Raw genomic sequence first — 22,936 nt, 5'->3', positions numbered from 1 at the left:
GGAGGGAGAGAGAGAGAGAGAGAGAGGGAGAGAGAGAGAAGGAAGGGAGGGAGGAGAGAGGAGAGAGGGAGGAGAGAGAGAGAAGGAGGAGAGGAGGGCAGCGAGCGTACACTCCCTCAGCTGGAGCTGCGCCAGGGGAAAGCTGTGATACGGAAGCTGAACGTGACGCGCCTCCTCAAACAGCGCACTGAGGGTGAGCGGGGGGTGGGGCGGTGCTGTCCTCGGTCTGATTTAGTGAGGTAGCGGGACAGGTGCTTCAGCCCGTTTCGTTTCCCTGCTCAGCTGAGTATGAGGGACCGATGAGCCACAACTCAGTCCCCCCCCCCTTGCCTAAAAAACCCCCCCCACCCTAAACGCCGCAGTGCTGACTCTGCCATTCCCAACATCACCGTGCTGACATCACCCCTCTAACACCCCCCCCCCCCGGTCCGCCGGACACCCCCACCCTCCGTACCCAGCATCCTCTGCTCCCCCGCCCTCCCTCCCGCCATTTCCCTCCCTCGCCCGGTCTCGCCCTTCCAGACCTGTCGCCACGGCAGCCCGCAAAACAGGAAGCAGCGGCGAAGCACCTGCGCCGCAGGAAGAAGCGCTGGGGGCCGCTCCCCTCCGCCCCCCCCGGGACGTCCCATCCCCACCCCATCCGTCCTCACGGCTCAATACGCCCCCCATCCCTCCATGCCCCCCCCTGCCCGCCCTCCTTCCGCCAGATCAGCACTTTCTGCTCAGAGCAGAAGAACAACCTTCACCCCCCCCCCCCCCCACACACACACGCGCGTGAGCGACCCATAAATATCCCAGATGAGCCTGACTGATACGACAGCACCCGCATCTACACTCTCCTGTCAGGCCTCATACGTCTAAACACACCTCACCAAGGTGCATCCACCACCAACCCTCAGTCCAGTTTCTCATATAAAACACAGACTGTCAGCACTAAGCGTCTGAATACCTCTGCAGCCATGTGACCCAGGAAGGTTAAAGCCCCAGCTCTCCCTTTGTCTAGTCTGTTATATATATATATTTATATATACAGGGGATAAAGAACAATGATTCATACATGTCTCTCATGACAACCTGCATTAATGTTAATAAATCTGTGCTGTAATGAAACGCAGCCTCATTAATACAGCGGGCTTATGGGGCGTCCGAGCCTTAAAGCTGAATTTATCGTGAGATTAAAAGACAGCCCTTGTCAGTGGCGGGGGGGGGGATGGGCGGGGGGGTCAGTATAAAGACATTAACCAGCCCTCCCGGGGTCCCACATGCACCAGTTGGTCAGGGGCGGTTTAAAATTCCGAGTTGTTGTTTTTCTATTCGCCGCCCCCCCACCACAAATCAGCTCTATCCCCATCCCCCCGCCCCCCCGCCCCCGCCTCGACCTGGGTGGATCTCTCCATTTCTCCCCCAGACACAGCGAGGTCTGCCAGTAAATTTCCACCTTTAATGGAGACAGGAGAGATTAGGGGGTGAGACACAGGGTACCCCCCCCCCCGCGGAGTTCACTGTCCCTTTTATCTCATCAGTGATTCCAGCCTCTCTCCATCCCTTCTCTTCCTCTTCTCCCTCCCATCCTCCTATCCTCTCGCCTCCACCCCTGTCTGCAGCCTCAGCACCGGCATCGAGGGAGGATTTAAAGTCCCTCCGAAGGCTGCGGTCACCCCCGCCTCAGAGCTCCCAGCAGCGCCCAGACAACGGTCTCCACATAACGGCCCAGCACCAAAAAACACGCAAATTAAGAAGCAAAGAGTTGACTGCAAAACCAGGACGGAGACTCGTTGATTGCGAAACCAGGAGGCCAGACCGGCCCCACCCCCCACCTTAACCGCCCCCCCACACCCCCCCCAGGGGGTGCTCACAGCTCTATTACCGGAGCGGGGTCTGAGAGCCGGGCCCCAGGCGGGCTCCCACGCCCCCCTGTGTGTGCACAGGCCAGCCCGCACAGGTGACCGTGACAGGCCCGAGCGCAGGCCTGATGAATAGCGCAGGGAGATAAGAGAGCACAAAGGAGCTTTCTGTTTTTCCCTCTGCTCCCCTCGTCCCGTGAGACACAGAGTAAACAAGACGCCGTAAGACCACCCAGCCACACCACCCCCCCCACCCCCCCCACCCCGGTCCTCCTACCTTGTGGTTCTTGCCGTGCCGGTAGACCATCCAGTCCTCGCCGTTGGTGCTGACCTCCAGCTTGAAGGTGGTGACGTAGTAGGACTTCTGCGTCTCCTTGGAGATGGCGCCCTGCGTGGCGATCCCCGTCAGCACCTTGAGGAAGTTCAGGTCCACCTGAGAGAGAGAGAGAGAGGGAGGGAGGGGTAGAGAGAGAGACAGAGAGAGAGGGGGGGAGAGGGAGAGAGAGACAGAGAGAGAGAGAGAGAGAGACGGACACAGGTGAGATGACTTCAGCCATTTCCCCATAGACCCTGACCCTGACACCACAGATTGCATATCAGTGACCCTGAAGTTCATTATTACCTTCCCCCCGCGCAATATAGATAGTAAGCCCGGCGGGTTCCTCTCCACCGTTAGACAGGGCGGGTTTAACTGAGATAGTGGAGAACAGAGGGGGAGCTCTGCTGCGTCGTATGAACATGAAGGAGGCAACACATAGCCTTCGGTATCTGTCAGAGAGACAGGTGCACCACTTATACCCTCCCTCCCCCATCCAACATGAACACACGCACACGCACGCAAGCACTTGCACACACGCGACTGCACGATATCGCAGACAACACCACCCGCACGCACGCACTGCACCGACACACAACACACGCACACACACGCACCAAGCACTTGCACACACACAGTCACCACTAACCGCCTCCCACATGCACATGACACTCACACTACACACACACACCCACACACACACGCACACACACACGCTCACACACACACACACACACGCACACACACGCACACACACATCCACACATCCACACGCACACACACACACGAGGGGGCAGGAGAGGCCCCGTGGACACAGAAATCGATAGCACAGAAGAGTGCTGCTAACTATTTATTCCCAGGGAGAGGAGCCTCATCAATCACACGGCCCGTTACCGTGAGAACGGGTACCGAGCCGCGCCGAGCCTCGCCGCATCATCAAGCCGCGCCCGGGAGAACAAGAGCAGAGCGAGCGAGCGTCTGAGGACAGACTCGACCGCGTCCCCCCCCCCCCTCCCTTCCCTCGGCCGGGCCAGGCGGGACGGCTCTGCGCAGGGTTCTAGAACACCGCGCTCTCTCTCTCTGTCCCGTGACGGATCGCGGAGAGGAGATGGGAGGGGAGGGGAGGGGCGAAGAAACGCTGAACTCCCGAGTATTCCACCACGCACGTCCGCGAACGTAATGGGGCGCGAGAGGCCTCTGCCTGCCTCTGACGGAGCGAGGCCGGCGTGTTATCTGCAGGTCAGTGCGCACGCGCTCAGACCAAAGAGCAGAAAGACCAGCGTCTCCGCATCGCTGGGGCCTGCAGGATGTGTCACAGGAATGATGAATGAACTAAGGCATGCTAGCACACATGCACATACACACACGCATACACTCACACCCCACACACACATGCACGCACGCACATACGCACACGCATACACCACACATACACGTACAAACACACACACACACACACGCACATAACCACAAACACACACACACGCATCACACATTCACACATGAACGCATGCACACACACACACACACACACTCGCACACATACAAACACACACACACCCACATGAACGCATGCACACAAACACACACACACCCATAAACACACACACACATATACAAACACACACACACCCATAAACACACACACACACACACACACACACTCTCACACATACAAACACACACACACCACACACACACACCACACATACACACATGAACGCATGCACACAAACACACACACACACACACACACACACACACACACACACACACACACACACACACACACACACACACACACACAGTCGCACTAACTAGGCTAAAGGGTTAGTTAGACACACGGCGTCCTGGCATGTACAGCAGCTGCTAGTGAAGAGGGAGCCATCGGCATCTCAGCCGGTGGAGTGGGGGGGTGGGGGCGGAGGTGCACAGCGGGGCGAGGGGGCCCCCTCTCCTAGGTGCTAACACGGGACAACAGCTGGGCCCCCAGCAGGCATGCTGGGACCGCAGATCCGCCGAACCGCAGGACCGCCACACGGGCCGGACGGACGCACCAATAGGAGCCGGCCGCCAAGTTAGCAGGGGTAACGTGCGGACCATTCCTCTGCCGCTGCCTCTCCGTGCGCCAAGGCCGCCGCGCGGGGACGCTCGCGACAGACGCTTCCTGTCGGACACCAGCATTGCGCCCTCTGTCCCCCCCCCACCCCCGTAGGATTCACTCCCATGGTGCACTGCTCTCAAAAGCCTCCCGTAAATTGAGGCAGACAGGTTCACAGCAGACTGCAGGAAACAATGGCTCGCCACCGCTGGGGGGGGGGGGGTTCACCTGGGGGAAACACTCTCCCTGGCCCCCACTGTGTCTCAGCCCAGACACCCCCCACCCCCAGAGAGCAGCTGAATGCTGCCCATTCATCTAAAACTCTCAGCTATGCCCCATAAGCACTTCAGCTTCACATAGAGAGACTCTGGCCCCCCGACAATTCATACAATTTCCTACCATGAGCCGGCCAAAGCTCTCTGTCATCCAGCAGAATTCCACTTTGTCTATACATAAGTGCCGCTGCGTAGTTACGTAACTGGGCACTCTGATACGCTTTTTGTCGCAGACATCCACCCATTTTGCTCGAATCCCTTGTTCTTTGTCTCATGCAACTTTCTGACCATGAGCCGGTCAAAGCCCTTTGTCATTAAACGGAATTCCATTTCCCCCCCCCTGAACATACTGAAGTACTGGAGCACGGTTACGCAATAGGGCACATCGACAGGGGGTTCGTTTTTTTTTAAATTAAACTTTACATCCATTTCGTTTTCATCTCTTGTTCTTTGTCAGGACCCCGCGAGAGCTCGCCATCAGCACTGGGACCGCAGGTAACAGGCAGGGGGGTCGGCGAGTACGAAGTGGTGGGCCGAGCTAGGTGGTGGGGCTGGGGCTCTGGAGGCTGCCTAGGTGGGTGGTGGGCTTGTGGGCAGACTGAGCCTCATGGGCAGGGCTCAGGCCTCAGGTGGGCGGGGCTTTGGTCTAATGTGGGAGGGGCTCAGGCCTCTGGTGGGCGGGGCTTTGGTCTAATGTGGGAGGGGCTTGTGTCTCATGTGGGCGCGGCTTGCGTGCCATGTGAGCAAGGCTTGGGGTCATGTGGGCAGGGCTCGTGCCTCAGGTGGGAGGGGCTCGGGCCTCAGGTGGGCGGGGCGGGGCCTACCTGCAGGTACTCCTTGTTGCTGTCCTCACTGGGGGTCCAGCCGTTGTCGTCGTTGTTGAGCCGGGCCTGCCTGGGGGACCAGCGGCCGTCGTAGAAGGAGGAGGAGGCGGAGATCTGGTCGTCCGAGATCCTGCCGAACTCCATGCCGAGCGGGCTGCTGCAGTGGAAGGCTGGGAAAGGGGGGCGGGGACAGAGGGAAGACGGACAGGGATCAGCGTCCAATAATCGCCTTGCATATTAAACACCGCTGCCGATTGCTGGCAGGTTTAAAAGAAACATCAGTGTTCACATACGGACATCCAGGGCAAAGTTCTTCTTTCGTATAGGCAGAGATAGAATGGAAGAGAAGGGAGAGAGAGAGTTAGAGGGACAGAGAGAGGGTGAGAAAAAGAGAAAGACAGAGAAAGAGACAGGGTTAGAGGTACAGTGTATGACAGAAATAGAGAGAGGGAGAGAGAGGGGGTTAGTGGGACAGAGTATGACAGAGAAAGTGAGGGAGAGAGGGAATGAAAGAGAGAGAGATAGACTTATAGGACGGAGTATGACAGAGAAAAGGGGGGGATAGAGAGTTGAAACAGAGGGGAACAGAGAGAGAAAGAAAGTCGGCGGAGGAGTACTCACTGTCGCTGACCTCCCTGTGCGTCATGTTGTAGCGCGCGGAGAAGCCGTCCTTGGCCACGGCCATGTCCGTGTGGAAGGTGAGAGACAGGAGGCCCGTGGAGGACTGGATTTCAGGCGGGATCTTAGTGCCGCAGTAGCGTCCAATCAGAGGTCCCACTGCCAACAAAACAGCACGCCACACCTCAAAATGAGCTCAAAATGAAGCTTAGAGTGAACCTCGGAATGAACCTCAGGGTAAATCTCACAGTGAACTCTAAGAGTGAACCATAGAATAAACCATAGAGTGAACCTTGGAATGAACCTTGCAGCAAATCACAGAGTGAAACCTAAGATTGAACCATAGAGTGAACCTTGGAATGAACCTTGCAGCAAATCACAGAGTGCAACCTAAGATTGAACCATAGAATAAACGGTGAACCACAGAATAAACCATAGAGTGAACCCTGAAATAGAACCTCACGGGCCAATCTCACGGTAAACGTTCAGAGCACACCATAGAATAAACCATAAAGTGAACCTTGCAGCAAATCACAGAGTGACCTCCAAGAGCGAACCATAGAATAAACCACAGAGTGAACCTCAGAATGAAACTCACAGTAAATCACAGAGTGAACTTTAAGAGCAACCCAATAGAATAAACCAAGTGAATCTCGGAAAGAACCTCAGAGCGAACCCAGAAGAATCCCCCCCACTGTGGATGCTCTCTCCCCGCTCTGTAAAAAAACACTTTTTTCGAGAAGACGGATCGCCCCCTCCCTCAGTCAGTCACCCAGACGGCGAGTCTGGCGGTGAACAGGATAAGTCCTCACTTAGCGACAGACGGCGGCTCAGACAGCGGGGTTTTCGACGGGATGAGCTCTCGCTGCGGGGGTTGGGGGCAGTCCGCACGGAGGCGCGGGTCAGCCCCCTCTCAGCGGCGGGTCACAATAAGTGGGTTTTAGTCTTAAGCAGAACCCTCACGCGCTTCCCCATTTGAATCCGGGCTGGATTAGACACGCTTTCCTGGAGCTCCTTCCTGATTGATGCGTTTGGCTTTCCGGATTTATCCGTTTGTTTATTTATTTTTAAGATTTAAGATTCGGGGGCCAGGTTAGCGGCCTAGCCGACCCCGGCCTCTCGCCGTTACACTCGTTCCTCCGCCTCTCTCCGCCTCTCAGGGATGCTAAAGAAGGGATGAAACAGGCGAGGATCGATCACAACAAACATCGATTTATTTTTTTCTTTCTCTTTTTCGGGGTAGTGGAGGGCACTCGAGACTCTCGAACGACGGCAGAAATAACCGTCTTTTATTGACGGGATTGGCGGGTTCGCATACATCACGACGCCGCACCGAGATAAATAAATTTAAAAAAAGAGGAAAGCCCGATAAAACAACGTTCCAGGGCCTCACTTCTCCTGGGGCTTCCCGTTTCTCTTTCGAAGGGATGTTTCTAAATCCCGGGGTTATGTAACTCACGCCGACGGCCTTGTTTCCCCAACGCATCTGCCCGCGCTGATCGGAGCGCGGCCATTTTCCATCCGCGGCCCTTCCTCTACGCTCAGGAAACACGGAGGAAGGGCTTCCTCAGATGAAGGCAAAAGACCACCGCAGATACACCACGGGGGAGAGATCTGACCGTTGGGGGGGATCTGAACGTTGGGGGGGGAGATCTGAACGTTGGGGTGGGGAGATCTGAACGTCGTTATAAAGACGGAGGAAAACAAGGCCGCAGGAAAACCCAGGGCTTCTCGATGACATCACGCAATATTCTCAGGCATACAAAAAAAAAGGGTGCATATAATACTGGGAAAAAAAAGCGTTTCCTGAACTTTTGGAAGCGCGCTGACAAGAGAAGAAGAGAGTGAAGAGAGAGGAGGAAAGAGAGAAGATGAGAGAAGAGGAGAGAGAGAGAGAGGGAGAGCGAGAGAGGAGAGAGGAGAAGAGGATGGAGAGAAGCGAGAGAGGGAGAGAGAGGGAGATGGAGAGAGGGAGTGAGAAAGATGGAGAGCGAGAGAGGGAGAGGGAGAGGGAGAGAGAGAGAGGGGAGATAGATAGAGGGAGAGATGGAGAGAGAGAGAGAGAAAGGAGAGAGAGAGAGAGAGAGGAGTGTCGTGGTGGTGCTGGTTATGAGCTCTGTGGAGAGACGGCACGCTCTCCACAGGCGGCCTTATTGTGACATGCGGGGAGAGAGCGCTCTGCTCTGCTCTTCACCAGACGGGGATTAAGCCCTCCGTCGTATTATTCACGCCCTATTTTTACTCTCCGATAAAGGTTAAAGCCGCCTCCTCCTCCGCCACCAGCCCTCCTCTACGGAATAATGCGGCAGCGATGGCTTTTTTGGCCCGGCTGGCGAGATAAGACCGAGAGAGAGAGAGGAAGAGAGAAAGACAGAGAGAGGGAGAGAGAGAGAGAGAGACAGAAAAAGAGAGAGAGAGAGAGTCTTCTTCCAGCGCACCGCGCAAAAATAGCTGTCACACGAGCGCGCCGAGCGACTGGCATTGTCGCCGCGTCTGGAGTTCTGAGCCGGGGAGGTCGGTACTGGGGTATCGGGTCCTGGCTGCTGCAAAGTCACTGTATGTTCACGCCGCGTCGTCATTGGTGGAGAGCTGCCGCCGCATAGGCGGCTGCCAAGAGGTCCGTTTAACCCTTTTATGGGTGTGAGATCACAAATACGCAATCAGAGACTGCTGATGCTGATGTCACAGTCGCTGCTGGTAGCTGAAAGTTCTAGAACACGGGCAGAATAGAATTTTGAAGAAAAAAAAATCATACCAAAAAAAAAAAAGAAAACCTACTCTTCAAAGGGTTAACAGACTTCTCTTGAATTCTAGAGCTCTTTAATGCTTTTTGGGGAGCGGGGGTAAATGACTGAGAGATAATGCCCCTGTACAATATCACTGCTTAACAACTCAGTGTGGCTCACAACAACATGACTAATAATTGAGTCTTGTTCGTTTTGAAAACATGGATGGAATGTTAACGAGCTCAACATTCCGGAGTTAGCGGCGCGAAAGCGTCCGCGGTCGATCCGCGAGCGGCGGACTCACCCTGTGGCAGGCCGTCCCACACCTCCAGCCAGTCGTACTTGCAGTCGCCCTCCCCGACCATCAGGGGGTCGTTCTCCAGGTCGAAGGTGAGGAAGGTGAGGGTGACGTCCATGCGCGGGGGCACCACCACGATGAAGGTGCACTCCAGGTTGTGGGGGTACTTGTCCGGGAAGCCGGGGGACTCGATGACGCCCGACAGGCTGGTGAAGTTCCGGGAGCAGAAGTCCGAACCTGCGGGGCCGAGCACAGAGACAGCGTGTGGGTCACGGGACAGGAAGCCGCAGATGTACGCTAATCGCCCCGGTAACGGTAGCGCTGTAGCGATTGCAAAAGACCGTGCTGACTAACGGGATTCGGAACGCGCCGTGGCGGGGGCGGGGGTAGCCATACTTGGGGGCGGGGGCGGGGGGGGGTTTCCTATCGATCTGGGGCAAGTCTGGAAGTAAGCAAGGACAGAAGCTAACGTGCTACGCCGCTACGCTAATGGCAACAGCACACAGGGTGAGAGGGCTCCCTGGGAGAAACTCAGGGGGCCCTTGCAGGGCTGGGAACCCAGTCAACGTTTCTGCGGTGAAAATTCAGGTCAAAAACTGGCTACATTTGGCAGAAGAGTGAAAGTAGCCGACTAGCACGTAGCCAGACCACATCCAGGTGAAGCCTGAGCTACACTGAGGTAAACCATATCCGTTTATGTCAAAACGACTCTCAAACTTAGATTTCCGCCCCACTAGAGTTGAGATTCCGGCTTTTCGCTCCCTGGGAATAGGGGGGTGGCACGGGAGCGGCTGGCCCCCCCACGCAGACTCCGCGTGAGCTGGCACCCCCCCGCCCCCCACCCCCCGAGTGCTTCTGTGTGCCAGCACCTCGATCAGACACCTGGATAGGGGTGCCGGGGGGTGGGGTGGGGGGGGACGGGCTGTTCTCGCTACGCACGCTAATGATGAGCAACATTATCATAACGCTGGCGCTGGGGGCTCGAGAATAAAAAAAACCCCCAAAAAAAAACGCGCGCACACACACGGTGTACGTGACCGCGCGCGGGTCGAGGCAAACGATGCTAACGCTCGTTACCCGGCGTTCAAAACCGTCTGAGAAACAAACATCGTCTCCTCTCCGCAGTTCGGAGACCCCCCCCCTCTGTTTGACTTATTCAGCGCATATGGCTCGGCTTTTGCCACCGTGCAAACTCTTTCCACGCCGAGCGGTTCTGGCGGAGCCTCATTAATAAAAGATAATAATGTCTGGATGTTTCGTTTCGCGGCGGGGGCCGCTGAGGGATCGCGGGTAGACGCGCGTGCGAGGAAGTTCGAAAGGGGAGGGGGGAGGGGGAGCCGGACCCTGATCTACAGCTGCGTCCTTCGCGAGGTTTTGTTACGATGACGGATCTGCCTTCGGCCCAGGGGACGGGAACAGGACGTCGCCGTAAACGCCAGCTGTCCGGACAGAGCGTGCTCAGGCAGGACGGCGATGGCCGAGGCACGCGAGGACAGGACGGGGAGGTTCCACCGAATATTTTGGCAGTTCAGCCCTGAAGACATTATCACCCCCCTGCCCCCCCCCACCACACCTGTCTCCAGACTCCACCCCCTTCTGTCACCTGAACGCTTATGCGACCCCTCCTCATTAATTAATCGACAGCACGAAAGACATTAATAAAACAAAAAAATTAATAAATAAACAAAAAACAGGAAATGGGGGCTCTAGGCTGCCGCGGACCCGCGCCGCGCTGCGTCTCTTTTTTTGCGAGCGCGCAGCGGCGGAGAAAGGGCCGCCTCGCGCCTCGCGCTCATTTCCTGTTTCGCCTCCCACAGAAGCTCCGCCGCTCTCGATTCACATTTCACGCCGCTGTTTCGTATTTTGGCGAGCTTGTGTTTTTTTGTTTTTTGTCGGCTGAACAATGTAAAGTGGGACACACTCCTCGTACGGGAGGCTGACAAATCCAAACCGACAGGTCTGAAGGACCGTAGCAGCCCAGCCTCCCACCGCTCATCAAATATGCAAATGTAGGTAAGAGCCGAGCTTCACTTTGAGCTCACACTTTAACCAAACCCTGCTGCTTCCCTAATCTGGAGCTACCGCTCTTTATGAATACACACAAAAAACACACAAACACACACCCACACAAACACACACCCACACACAAATGCTCACTAACATATCTGCATGTGTACACACACATGCCCATATGCACACACACCCACGCGCACACACCCACAAATACACACAAATGCACACCCACACACAAACACACACAAACACACACCCACACACAAATGCTCACTAACATATCTGCATTACACATCCATATGCACACCACAATACACACAATATCAACTGCATCTATCGCAACACACACCAACCCCAATGCTCACTAACATATCTGCATTTGTACACACATACCCATATGCACACACACCCACAAATACACACAAATGCACACCTACATATCTGCATCTATGCGCACACACACACACAGACACACACACACACACACGCACAGAAACACACCAGTAGAGAAGTGCCTGCCAGGTAAAGGACAGCTTAATTTTCCCTGGCTGTAGGAATCTCTGCCAGAGAAACAGGACTGTGTGCTGTTGACAGGGTGTAGAATTGGCAGTGAGAGAAGGAGTGGTGGGGAGATGGGGGGGACAGGCAGGGGGCGGTGGGGGGGGTCGGCTAGGGGGTGAGGGGGCAGCATATGCAGGGATCAAAGAACAAACAGCCAGTAATCTTCAACTCACCCCTCTTAAATAACTCTGATACCTTAACTATTTATACTCCACCTCACCAGCTGTGGCCATGGTTACACCATGTGAGGTCATAAACAGATGGGCAGGGCCAACCATGGCTCTGGCTCTGGCTCCGCCCCCCTCCCCCCCATAAAGATACTAATATGATTACCACATGTTTCGAGCGCATCTTGTTTCCTTCCGTTTCCTGTAGACAGCCATGCCTGTACACAAGTAAGCCAAAACCCCCATAAATTTCTGAGAACTATAAATAGGGGGGCGGGGGCTGTGGCCAGCTTGGCGGGCGACAGCATGACCCCCCTGCCCTGAGGCTGCTGACCCCAGCAGTGATGACTCTGGGCCTGTTGCAAGAACAGCTCAGGAGCGCGTCAGGGAGGGAGGGAGGGAGGGGGTGGCTTTCCAAAAGCTCTGTCTCACCCCGCACAGACTCAGCATTAACTCTGTCACCCCCCTCCCCTATCCACCCCCCCCCCCCTTCCCCCTTAGAGAAGAGGGGAGAGGGGATGTTTCGCATTAGACACCCCTCTCCCACCGCACCTTCTGTGCTGGTGACAGGTCAGGTCTTCATTACTGGCAGATACAGGCATGGAACTCTCCGGAAAAAGAGCAGCTCCTCTCGACTCCCCCCCCTTCGCCCCATCCCCCCCCACGCCCACACACAGATATAAATAAGACGCTACACGTTTTCTGTGGAGATCAGCATGAGCACAATACAATCCCGTCTTTGTGTAAAAAGGAGGGTTTGAGCTGGAGCCACACACAGCCATACCGCTAACACTGCCGCACACAGCCATACCGCTAACACTGCCGCACACAGCCATACCGCTAACACTGCCGCACACAGCCATACCGCTAACACTGCCGCACACAGCCATACCGCTAACACTGCCGCACACAGCCATACCGCTAACACTGCCGCACACAGCCATACCGCTAACACTGCCGCACACAGCCATACCGCTAAACCTGCCGCACACAGCCACTACCGCACACCTAACCCACGCGCACAGCCATACGCACACTGCTGCACAGCCATACCGCAACTGCCGCACACAGCCATACCACGCTAACACTGCCAGCACACACGCCATAGCACGCTAACACTGCCACACCACAGCCATGCAACCGCTAACACTGCCGCACCGCACACACAGCCATAGCCAGCTAACACTGCCGCACACAGCCATCGCTACACCGACACAGCCATACCGACTGAACACTCGCCGCACACAGCCATACCGCTAACACTGCCGCACACAGCCATACGCTACACGCAACACCTCAACCCCGCACACAGCCATACCGCTAACACTGCCGCACACAGCCATACCGCCTCAAACTCCCGCCGCACACAGCCATACCGTCCTACAACCCAGCTCGCCGCACACAGCCATACCGCTAACACTGCTGCACGTAGCCATACCGCTAACACCGCTGCACACAGCCATACCGCTAACACTGCTGCACGCGGCCATACCGCTAACACCGTCCCACACAGCCATACCGCTAACACTGCCGCACACAGCCATACCGCTAACCCTGCCAGCGCGAGTCTTAGCGGGCCGAGCGTGAGAGAGGGGCTCAGACCACGCAGATGGCGGGTGCGTGCCCGTTCGTCTCGGCCCCCGGGTCACGGCGCGGAAAGGAGGTTAAGACGCCCCGCCCGAGAGCGTTAGCCTACTTATCCGAGCCGTGTGCGTGCGTGGAGTAACCCTTTTCCCACGCCGTGACCCCCCCCCACCTCCGACCTCCGTGTGCTGGCCAAGCGCGTGCGTGCAGGAACCCTGTCTCCACGCCATGCCCCCCGCCTCCTACCCCCCGCCACGCCTCCGTGTTGCGGCCATGCGCGTGCAAACGCGTGTGCGTGTGCATGCGCGTATGCGTGCACGCATGATCGAACCAGCCCCTCTCAGCCGTTTTGTTACTTCTCATTAGTTCTGCGTTTGTGAGCACACCAAAAACATCCTGTCCCATTTCGGCCACCCCCCGTGGTGCCGGGAGGAGGGGAGGAGGGGGCAGACATGCCCCCCACCGCAGACCGCCACGCGCTTGGCACGTGACGCTTGGCGGCGGGCGGCGATTTGGCGAGAGCCCCCCCCGCTCGGAGGGAGCCAATGGGAGACGCCGCCGCGGGTTGCCGGGTAGAAACGGGACGTCTGGCTCACGGCTGGCCGATCGCTCCTCTCCGAGGCGAGACGCGGGGTTCGGCGGGGGTCAGCCTGCCGCGCGCGGGACGCGGATGAGGGTCGGCTGGCGCGTGGTTCGCTCGTACTCCGCCGCGCCCGGACGACTCCCGCCCGTTTGCGGCTCCGCGCGGTTACCCCCACATTTGTGCACGTCTGCTGCCCTTCCAAACCGCGTTCAGCTCTTCTGACTCTTATTTTATCCTCTTACCCTTTTTACTCCTTAGGACATTTTTTTGTTATTTTATGCATTCTTAACCCTTTAAGGCCTAAGGTCGGAAAAATATGTGATTAGAATGTTCCAAACTGAACATTCCAACGCCACAATCACTACTCGCAATTGAAAGCAACGGAGTTCTAGAACACTGACTTAGAATTTTGAGAAAAAAAAAAACAAACATTCCAAAAAAACATCTACTCTTCCAAGAGTTAACTTTTGCAAATACCAGCGTTGCATATTCGTTGGCTAAATGCCAACATTCATGAGTGCACAACCGGGATGCTTTAAAAAAAAAGACTAAAAGTGACCCTCCGCTCCTCTTCAGCATGCCTCGATAATGCAGAATGGGGGGGAGGGGGGGTCACTGAACCCTGCTCGTGCTTGCAGGGAGGCAGCAGACTGTCCTCAGACAGCGCTAATTTCGCGGGGGAAGCCGGGGGCGGGCCTGACATTAAAAGCCCATTGTGCGTGAGGTAGGGAAGGGGCGGCCAGCGCTGATAAGCCGTTTATTAGACCCAGGACGGGTTCAGGGGAGGCTCTCCGGAGGTGTCAGGGAGCAATAAGGAGCAGTAAATTCAGGATGGCTTCCAGACTGAACTGCTACAGGTGGGTGAGTTCGGGGGGGGGGGATGGGGGGCAGGCGAGGGGGGAGGTGGGGGTGGGAAGGGGAGGACAGAGAACAATATCTCGAGGGCAGTTTGAGAGCGAGCCCTAATTGGCTCTTCCTGCCCCTGCCACCGAAACACAAGTGGAGGGGCAGGGCTTCCAGGGGAAGTCTTCCCGCAGTAACCGTGGCAACAAGCGCAAGTGGGCACGTGACCTGGCCGGGATGGTTGGGCGGAGGCGAGGGCGGGGGCGAGGGGCGGGGCGCTGGGGGGTTAAATTCAGTGTGACTAAACCGTGAGGGTCTCTGTAATGAGGCCGAGGCGAAGGGGGACGGCGGCGCCCTCCCGCTGCCCCGCAGGACGGGTCAGGGGGCGGGGCCTGTCATGGCAGGGGTGGGGCTATGAAGCACAGAGAGAGGGGTGAGAGGGAAAAGCTCTGAGTTCCCTCTTCAGCTCCATTTCCCCTCTTCTCCAAAAAATCCTTTAAGCACAACCCAGTGGCAGCGGGAGTGGCATTCCTCAGGAACCTAACCCCCCAAATCCCTCTCCCCCCCACACTACCCCCCTCATAGAGGCTGCCACCTAGCCAAGGCCGCTACCTTACATAACGACCCCGGCCCTTGGCCGAGCGTCAAGAGCTGGATTCCCAGAGATATCCAGTGGCGCGGCGCGGCTGAACAGCAGCCATCGCCGACTTCCTGTCGAGGAGGAAGGGAAGCGTCTGATCCAGTCCTTCTCCGAGCTGTTGGGGAGTCGCAGGGCGGACACACCTCTGGGCTGTGTATTTGTGTAAGATTCTATCTCTGGGACAGAGCGTGACCCTCCCCCTCCCTCCCCCTCTCTCTCTCTCACTGCACTGGCGATCTCCTCCACGCCATAACAAATAAACAACACTCCAGCTCCGGCTCCCCCCCGACTCTCTCCTGAACTCGTAAACAGCGGCTTTTTTTTTCTAGAAATATTTGGCGGGAGCCCTGCCATGTTAAAACAAACAACAGCGTTTTTGGAGAGGATGCAGGGGTGGACGAAAGTCCATCCCTCACACATCGAAAAGAGGAGGGGGGGGGGGGGGGAGGGAACAGACCGCATTCGCATATGCATACGCGCCACCTTCCAACTCTCTCATTATTCCCCTCTCTCAGAAGCACTCTCTCACACACACACACACACACACACACCCACACATTCTCTCACTTGCACCCCTAAAGCACAGCAATATCTTGTTAATGCCATGGCAACCACATTCATATTCCAACCAGTCTCGTAATTACGGTTTATGAAGTAGAGAATGTAACTCCACAATATTATATCCGTCACGCCTTGTCCGCTGTGGAACCTGTCAACGGAGAGAGGGTGTGACAGACCTCAAGGGGGGGGGGGTGGGGATCTGAGTAACAGTGACATCACTTCCTTTTTAACCAGAAGCTTGTCAGCGATGGTGAGTTACTCATTTCTCTGTCTTCTGAGCCATGGGGGTGTCAGCATTGTAGACAGCCCCCCCACAGCTCCCCACAGCTCTCCCCAGCTCTGCTTTTTGAATTGTTTGTCACTTCTAACTGCCGCACTGTCATTCTGTCAACTGTAAAGCCTGTCACACTACGGAAAGTGCTCTTTAAATAAATTATTATTATTATTATTATTATTGTTATTATTATTGTTGTTGTTGTGCTTCTCTTTGAAGGGAAGCCTTAATAGGGTACCCAGCAATCCCGCATACCAACCCCCCCCCTTCCCAAGAGCTGAGCGCAGACCACCTCAAGTGTTGTGTTTATAGTCCCAGTCCCCCACCCCTCCCCCTCCTCCCCCTCCTGCCCCCTCCTCCCCCCTCCCCTGCCGGAGACAAGAGATCAGGCCACAATTAAACTGGCATTCCAAGAATGCTTTCAAAAAAAGAAAAAAAAAAAAAGATGAAAAGTGGAAAACATTCGGATTTTCCCCCCTCTAGATGTTGTTGATCTCCCTCGTTCCCTCCCCTGCTGTTAATTAGTTAGCGGGCGAGCTGAGCGGCCCGGTGTGAAGCCGGGGGGGGGGGATTTGGGGGGCGGGGGGGGGATAGGGAGATCACACGGCGATCGGGGTTGCGTGGGGTCGTTCCGTTTCTTCCACGCTTCCGCGGCTGCGAACGCCGCGCGTGAAATTAAGGCTAATGAAGCAGCGCAGCCGGCGTGGCGCCCGACGCGGCCGACGGAAAAGCAACCGCTTCATCCCGTGTGACGGACAGGCTCGCGGTGAGGGGGAAACTTCACACTCAGATTCACACTCGAGATTCCAGGGAGCCGTGTGGAAATACGGAGGGGAAGTGTGTGTTCCCTCGCTTCCTGTACGGAGTGAGTCGGGGCCTGCAGAACAATCTCTGCGCAGCGACTGCTGGTGAGGTCAACGCTAACGCCAGCTTCCTGCCACAGTGTTCTCCACAATGCCCGATCGAAGACGTCAAAGTCATTTCTGAATCAGTGTCCATATTTCTATACCCGCCCCTGCCCCCCCAACCCAACCCCCCGCCCCACACAAAAGCTGACAAGGCTACATTTAATAGCTGAAATGGGGGCACCCCAGTAAGCTATGCTACATGGATAAATGTTAACACAAACATAAAAAGTATCCTCAAAAGCCTCTGAATTACATTGTTGTGCACATATGCACAAGCATACACACAGATAGATAGACAGACAGACAGACAGACAGATAGACAGACAGACAGACAGACAGATAGACAGACAGGCAGACAGACAGCCATGATGCAGAGACCGCCAGCTCAATAATGCGCCAGCTCGCTCACCTGTCTTGAAGATCTCGTAGCGCAGCGAGAAGCCCGCCCCCTGGTGGGCGTAGTCGGAGACGAACTTGATGTGGAGCACGGGCCCGGAGGAGATGATGGCGGGCGGGGCGATGTTGCTGCAGTGCTTCCCCAGCAGGTCGGCGCCGTCCGAATTTCCGTCCCGGATCTCGATGAAGTCATACCTGGGGGGGGGGGGGACGGAGGGTGAATGGGTGCTGAGTCAGGATTAATTGGTCTAATTCCGGCCGACGCGACCTCTGACCTCCGCTGACCCGCAGCAGCCCTCTCACAACACAGACGCATTCTTTCCTGACAGTTCAGACGGGACGTTAGCGCCGAGGCTAAGCTCACCTGTCGCCATGTTCACACACACGCGCCTCGCGACTCTGAACTCAGGGATACACCTGGGAAACAACACAGGACTACAAACCCCATACTGCTCCACTGTACTCCATCCATGCAACATTCTGGATGACTCTATTCACAGCTCTTATGGATAAGAGCATCCACTACAAATATAGCCCACTGTTTGCCCTAATACAGAGCTGCCCAGCACTGTTCTAGGAGAATTAGTGTGCCATCCTGTAGGGTTTCACTCCAAACCTAAAAAAGGCATGCCTCATTCAACAGCTAGAGATATCCATGAGATGCTAATTAGTAGACTCGGGTGTGCCGAATTAGGGTTGAATTGAAAACCTACTGGATGATCCTGTGTGGTTATGAAAATCCTATTTGGATTGAGTCTGAGTGTGATGTTTTTGAAGAGCGTGTTTGAATGCTGTATGTGGTGTTTCTGAAGACTGCGTTTGAATGCTGTGTGTGGTGTTTCTGAAGAGTGTGTTTGAATGCAGTGTGTGGTGTTTCTGAAGAGTGTGTTTGGATGCTGTATGTGGTGTTTCTGAAGAGTGTGTTTGAATGCAGTGTGTGGTGTTTCTGAAGAGTGTGTTTGAATGCAGTGTGTGGTGTTTCTGAAGAGTGTGTTTGAATGCTGTGTGTGGTGTTTCTGAAGAGTGTGTTTGGATGCTGTATGTGGTGTTTCTGAAGAGTGTGTTTGAATGCTGCATGGTGTGGTGTTTCTGAAGAGTGTATTTGAATGCAGTGTGTGGTGTTTCTGAAGAGTGTGTTTGAATGCAGTGTGTGGTGTTTCTGAGGAGTGTGTCTGAATGTAGTGTGTGGTGTTTCTGAAGAGTGTGTTTGAATGCTGTGTGTGGTGTTTCTGAAGAGTGTGTTTGAATGCAGTGTGTGTGTGGTGTTTCTGAAGAGTGTATTTGAATGCTGTGTGTGGTGTTTCTGAAGAGTGTGTTTGAATGCAGTGTGTGGTGTTTCTGAAGAGTGTGTTTGAATGCAGTGTGTGGTGTTTCTGAAGAGTGTGTTTGAATGCTGTGTGTGGTGTTTCTGAAGAGTGTGTTTGAATGCTGTGTGTGGTGTTTCTGAAGAGTGTATTTGAATGCTGTGTGTGGTGTTTCTGAAGAGTGTATTTGAATGCTGTGTGTGGTGTTTCTGAAGAGTGTGTTTGAATGCAGTGTGTGGTGTTTCTGAAGAGTGTGTTTGAATGCAGTGTGTGGTGTTTCTGAAGAGTGTGTTTGAATGCAGTGTGTGGTGTTTCTGAAGAGTGTGTTTGAATGCTGTGTGTGGTGTTTCTGAAGAGTGTGTTTGAATGCTGTGTGTGTTGTTTCTGAAGAGTGTGTTTGAATGCAGTGTGTGGTGTTTCTGAAGAGTGTGTTTGAAATGTCCTGTCTGAGCCAAAGCCCTCCACCAGTCAGCGCCATAATGAGTTTTCTTTATTTTCTCCAGTTCCGAGTTTCACATTACGAGACGCATCGCCGGAGGAGATCGCCCTCAATGAGACTGCGGTCAGCCCGCGTCTGATCTCAATTAAGCGTGAAACAAACACGTCCATTTTGAACATCCAAGGCTGTACGCCCCATCATAGAAAGCGAGTGAATTTAAAATAAATAAATAAACAAATGAATAATAAAAAAAATTACCTGACACCTTCACACTAATGACAAGGATATTAAAAAGCAGGAAAAAAAATGCAACATCTCTGCTCTCACAATGAGTTGTTAATGCTGGATAGCTGTGCCCCCCAAACCCCCCCCAGGAATGAAAATTGGAATGAAAGCCACAGTCATAATGTAGATTACAAAAAGCCAAATGATTAAAGACTACAGAATTCAATAAACAGATGCAAAGCGGCGACACTATCACTTTCTACATGCCCCAAGCCGAGGGCAAAACGGATTGATCACAGAGAGAGAGAGAGAGAGAGAGAGAGAGAGAGAGAACGAGAGAGAGAGAGAGAGAGAGAGAGAGAGGGAGAGGGAGAGGGAGAGAGAGAGGGGGGGGCGGGGGGGGGCGCGACACGCTAAATCACAGCACCTGACCGCTCGATTCTGGCTCATCTAGCCCCAGTGCTAGAGTCCCCCCTCCCTCGGTGGTACGGCACACCCACCGAATCGTCTCGCGTTGAGGAGCTTCGCCGCTTGGCGGTCAGCTCCGCGCTCAACGACCCCTTTACACCTGCAAGAGCCGCAAAGGGATCTTAACCCTCTGAAGAGCAGGTGTTTCAGCGTTCTAGAACTCCGCTGCTCTCAGTCGCCCGCGGCGACTGTGACATCAGCGTTAGAATGTTCGGTTATTGTGACATCAGCGTTAGAATGTTCGGTTATTGTGACATCAGCGTTAGAATGTTCGGTTGAGAACGTTCTAGTCACACATTCACGATCGCACGCCCTCCATTAAAGGGTTAACGGAGGGAGTCTTTGTGCGCGGAGCCTTTCCAGAACAGGCTGGCGGCGGCGAGATCTTGCAAACACGAGAGGGCGACGAGAGGATGGCGGGGGGAACTCGCGCAATCTGCTCGCGCGACACAAAAAAAGCGCTCTCTTCCTACTCCCGATACCGCTTTGCAGCGTGGGATACGCTCACAAAACCTGGCACGGGAAAAACCATTCCCAGGGTCTGCAATGCGCCCGGCGTCCTGTGCCAATTCTTCATCTTTTTTTTTTTTTTTGAAAATATGTTTATGAGTTTATTTATTAATAAATAAATCGCCATCTGTTGAAGCACCACATCCAAAGCGTGTGTGCATTCCCCCCCCCCCCCCGATGATAGCGACCCCAGCGGTTATATTTCCACATCACAGGGACTCTATGGTACCACAGAAGAAGAGCCAATCTGGGAGGACCTCTCAATGAAGGCAACCGGTAGGACTGTGGGAGCCTGGAGCCTGGGTGGGAAGAGCTAAGGCGACGGTAACCTGAGGAAAAGCTGACCGATTTAAGCCAAGCCCCCCCCTAACCCCCCACAACCCCCCCCCTGTGGGACCAAGCCAACTGTGTCCCCTCTGCACTGAACTCCCAGGCACAGATGGCAGACTCACAGTGTGTGGGGCTGGGCTGTGGGGGCCCGGCCTGAGCTGCAGTAACGGCAGGGGGCTTAAGCTGCGCGAATCAAAGCTCATTTCAATATAAAATAGACCTTTGGGTGGAGAGGAGGACGTGATGTTTTTATACGGCCCTAATTTGCTCTGCAATGTGCTTGTGTACTGTGGTGGTGGTGGTGGTGGGGGGGGTTGGGACGGGGGAATGGGGCCGGGGGGGGGAAGGGGGGGGGGGGCACATAGCTGGCAGCGCTGCAACCGAGGCTGCTGGGAAACAGAGAACCTGACACTGCACTCCGTCCCTCCCCAGTGACAGACCCTGACAGGTGTGTCTGAGGCCCCCTCCCCCGTCCGTCCCGTCCCGTCCCTCTGCCCCCCGGATGGGGCCCCCTCCTCCGCAGAGAGACCAGCGGCTCCCTCCCCCCCCCCCAAAAGGACCCAGGTACGCCGAGGCAGGCCACCGAAGCCATGTGTATATTTAGACCGGAGACGCTGCTGAGCTTTTGAGGGTTTTTTTTTTCCTACTCCTTCCGTCTCTTTGCTCAGCAATAGATGGGGCAATCTGACAGGGCCCTTTAACCCTTTGAGGAGTAGAGGTTTGCGTGGAATGTTTTTTTTTTAAATTCTAAATTCTAGAACTTCCTTTGCTTTCAGTCACCAGCAGTGATTGTGACATCAGCGTTAGAACGTTCAGTCAGGAGCGTTCTAATCGCGTATCTGCGCTCTCACAAACCCTAAAGGGTTAAGAGAGCCATTTTTTTATTATTGTGGCTGGGAAGTCCTGTGTGGAGCTCGGAACCGAAGAAGAGCGCCCGCTCTGTTCTGTTTAAAGTCCGGCGGAACCGCAGGAGGGCCTCGGGGCCCGGATTGAGACGCCCACGGCTCCCCCAATTAGCTACGATGCAGCCGCGGCAACAATGGCGACATTTCTTCGCTGGCGATGGAGAAAAGGCGTACGCTCTCCACGCCAGCGCCTGTTGTCCGACTCGCCAGAGAAGAAGAGAGAGACATGGAGTAAGATGGAAAAATGCGCATAAACATGATCAGATTTTAATGGATTTTTTTGTTCGTGTGTTTGTTTGTTATTATTTTTATTTCTGCGTGTTGCTCCTTAGTTTCTGTGGATGAGAAGCAGAAGCGCGAGGCTCTGTTGCGGAGTTCGATCCGCAGTACCTTTCCGGCTCTGATGAATACATGCATGAGCTCTTAGGGGGAGGAAAAAAAACATCAGCGTATCTCAGGGACCTTTCTTTATTTTTTGATGTTAATCCCACACACTTCTGAGCAAAGTTAGGGTTTTTAATGAGGGCCTTCATAGCCCCACCAACTCTATCTCTCTCTCTCTGCCTCTCCCTACCTACCTCCCTCTCTCTCTCGCTCTCTTCTTCCTTTATCACTCCCTTTTTTCCGGTGTTCCTCGTATCTGTGCAAGAGATCCTCCTCTCCTCCCATCCCCCCTTCCTTGCAGGCTGCTAATTGCATCTCACACATCTCTCTGCATTTTCCAGGCCTGTTTTTTTTTTTTTTTGTTGGTTTTATTTTCGTTTTTTTTTTCTTCTTCTTCCACACCTGCACATTCCCTTCAGGAGTCATGTGCCCAGCGCAGCCTTGGCGTCTGTGTGGAGGAGCAGCCTCCCCCCCCCCCCCCCCACCCCAGCCCCCCGGGTCACCCCCGAAAGCAGAGACTCAGTGACACCCAGGTCAAACAGGACAAGGGCTCCTACTAATTCCTGCCCGCCCCAGCTCACAACTCAACTACTGTTCCGTTTCGCCACAGACAAGAGCGGGCATTGTCTCACAGCGAGCAGAGTGAGATTTATCCACTCTTAAATATAGATATTTTATTCTTTCAATTTACTCTGCATCACTGGCAAACAACATGTGCTTCTGTACACGATTTCTGTGGGTGAGCTAGCACTTATTACCAGCATAGTTCATCCACAGACAAACATTTTCCACAAAAAAAAAAGAAAAAAAAAAAAAGATTCCCTCCCCAGTAACAGCAG

The 22,936-nt window shown here is 54.7% G+C and overlaps 1 protein-coding gene across 2 annotated transcripts in view; it reads right to left on the bottom strand.

The window, feature by feature from the left end:
• Nucleotides 1-22,936, bottom strand: part of nrp2b (neuropilin 2b) — an 87,261-nt gene that overhangs the window by 44,081 nt on the left and 20,244 nt on the right. For both annotated transcript variants that reach the window (XM_064329444.1, XM_064329443.1), the window contains exons 3-7: nucleotides 17,546-17,727; nucleotides 9,009-9,239; nucleotides 5,982-6,137; nucleotides 5,361-5,530; nucleotides 2,122-2,277 (exon numbers count right to left, since the gene is read on the bottom strand). In XM_064329444.1, coding sequence (XP_064185514.1) covers nucleotides 2,122-2,277; nucleotides 5,361-5,530; nucleotides 5,982-6,137; nucleotides 9,009-9,239; nucleotides 17,546-17,727 — 895 coding nt within the window. The remainder of the gene's footprint in view (nucleotides 1-2,121; nucleotides 2,278-5,360; nucleotides 5,531-5,981; nucleotides 6,138-9,008; nucleotides 9,240-17,545; nucleotides 17,728-22,936) is intronic.

This window comes from Anguilla rostrata, chromosome 3 (assembly GCF_018555375.3).
Source record: "Anguilla rostrata isolate EN2019 chromosome 3, ASM1855537v3, whole genome shotgun sequence".
NCBI lineage: Eukaryota > Metazoa > Chordata > Actinopteri > Anguilliformes > Anguillidae > Anguilla > Anguilla rostrata.
Note: the sequence above shows the minus strand (reverse complement) of the source record. Positions and strands in the feature narration are given on the sequence as shown.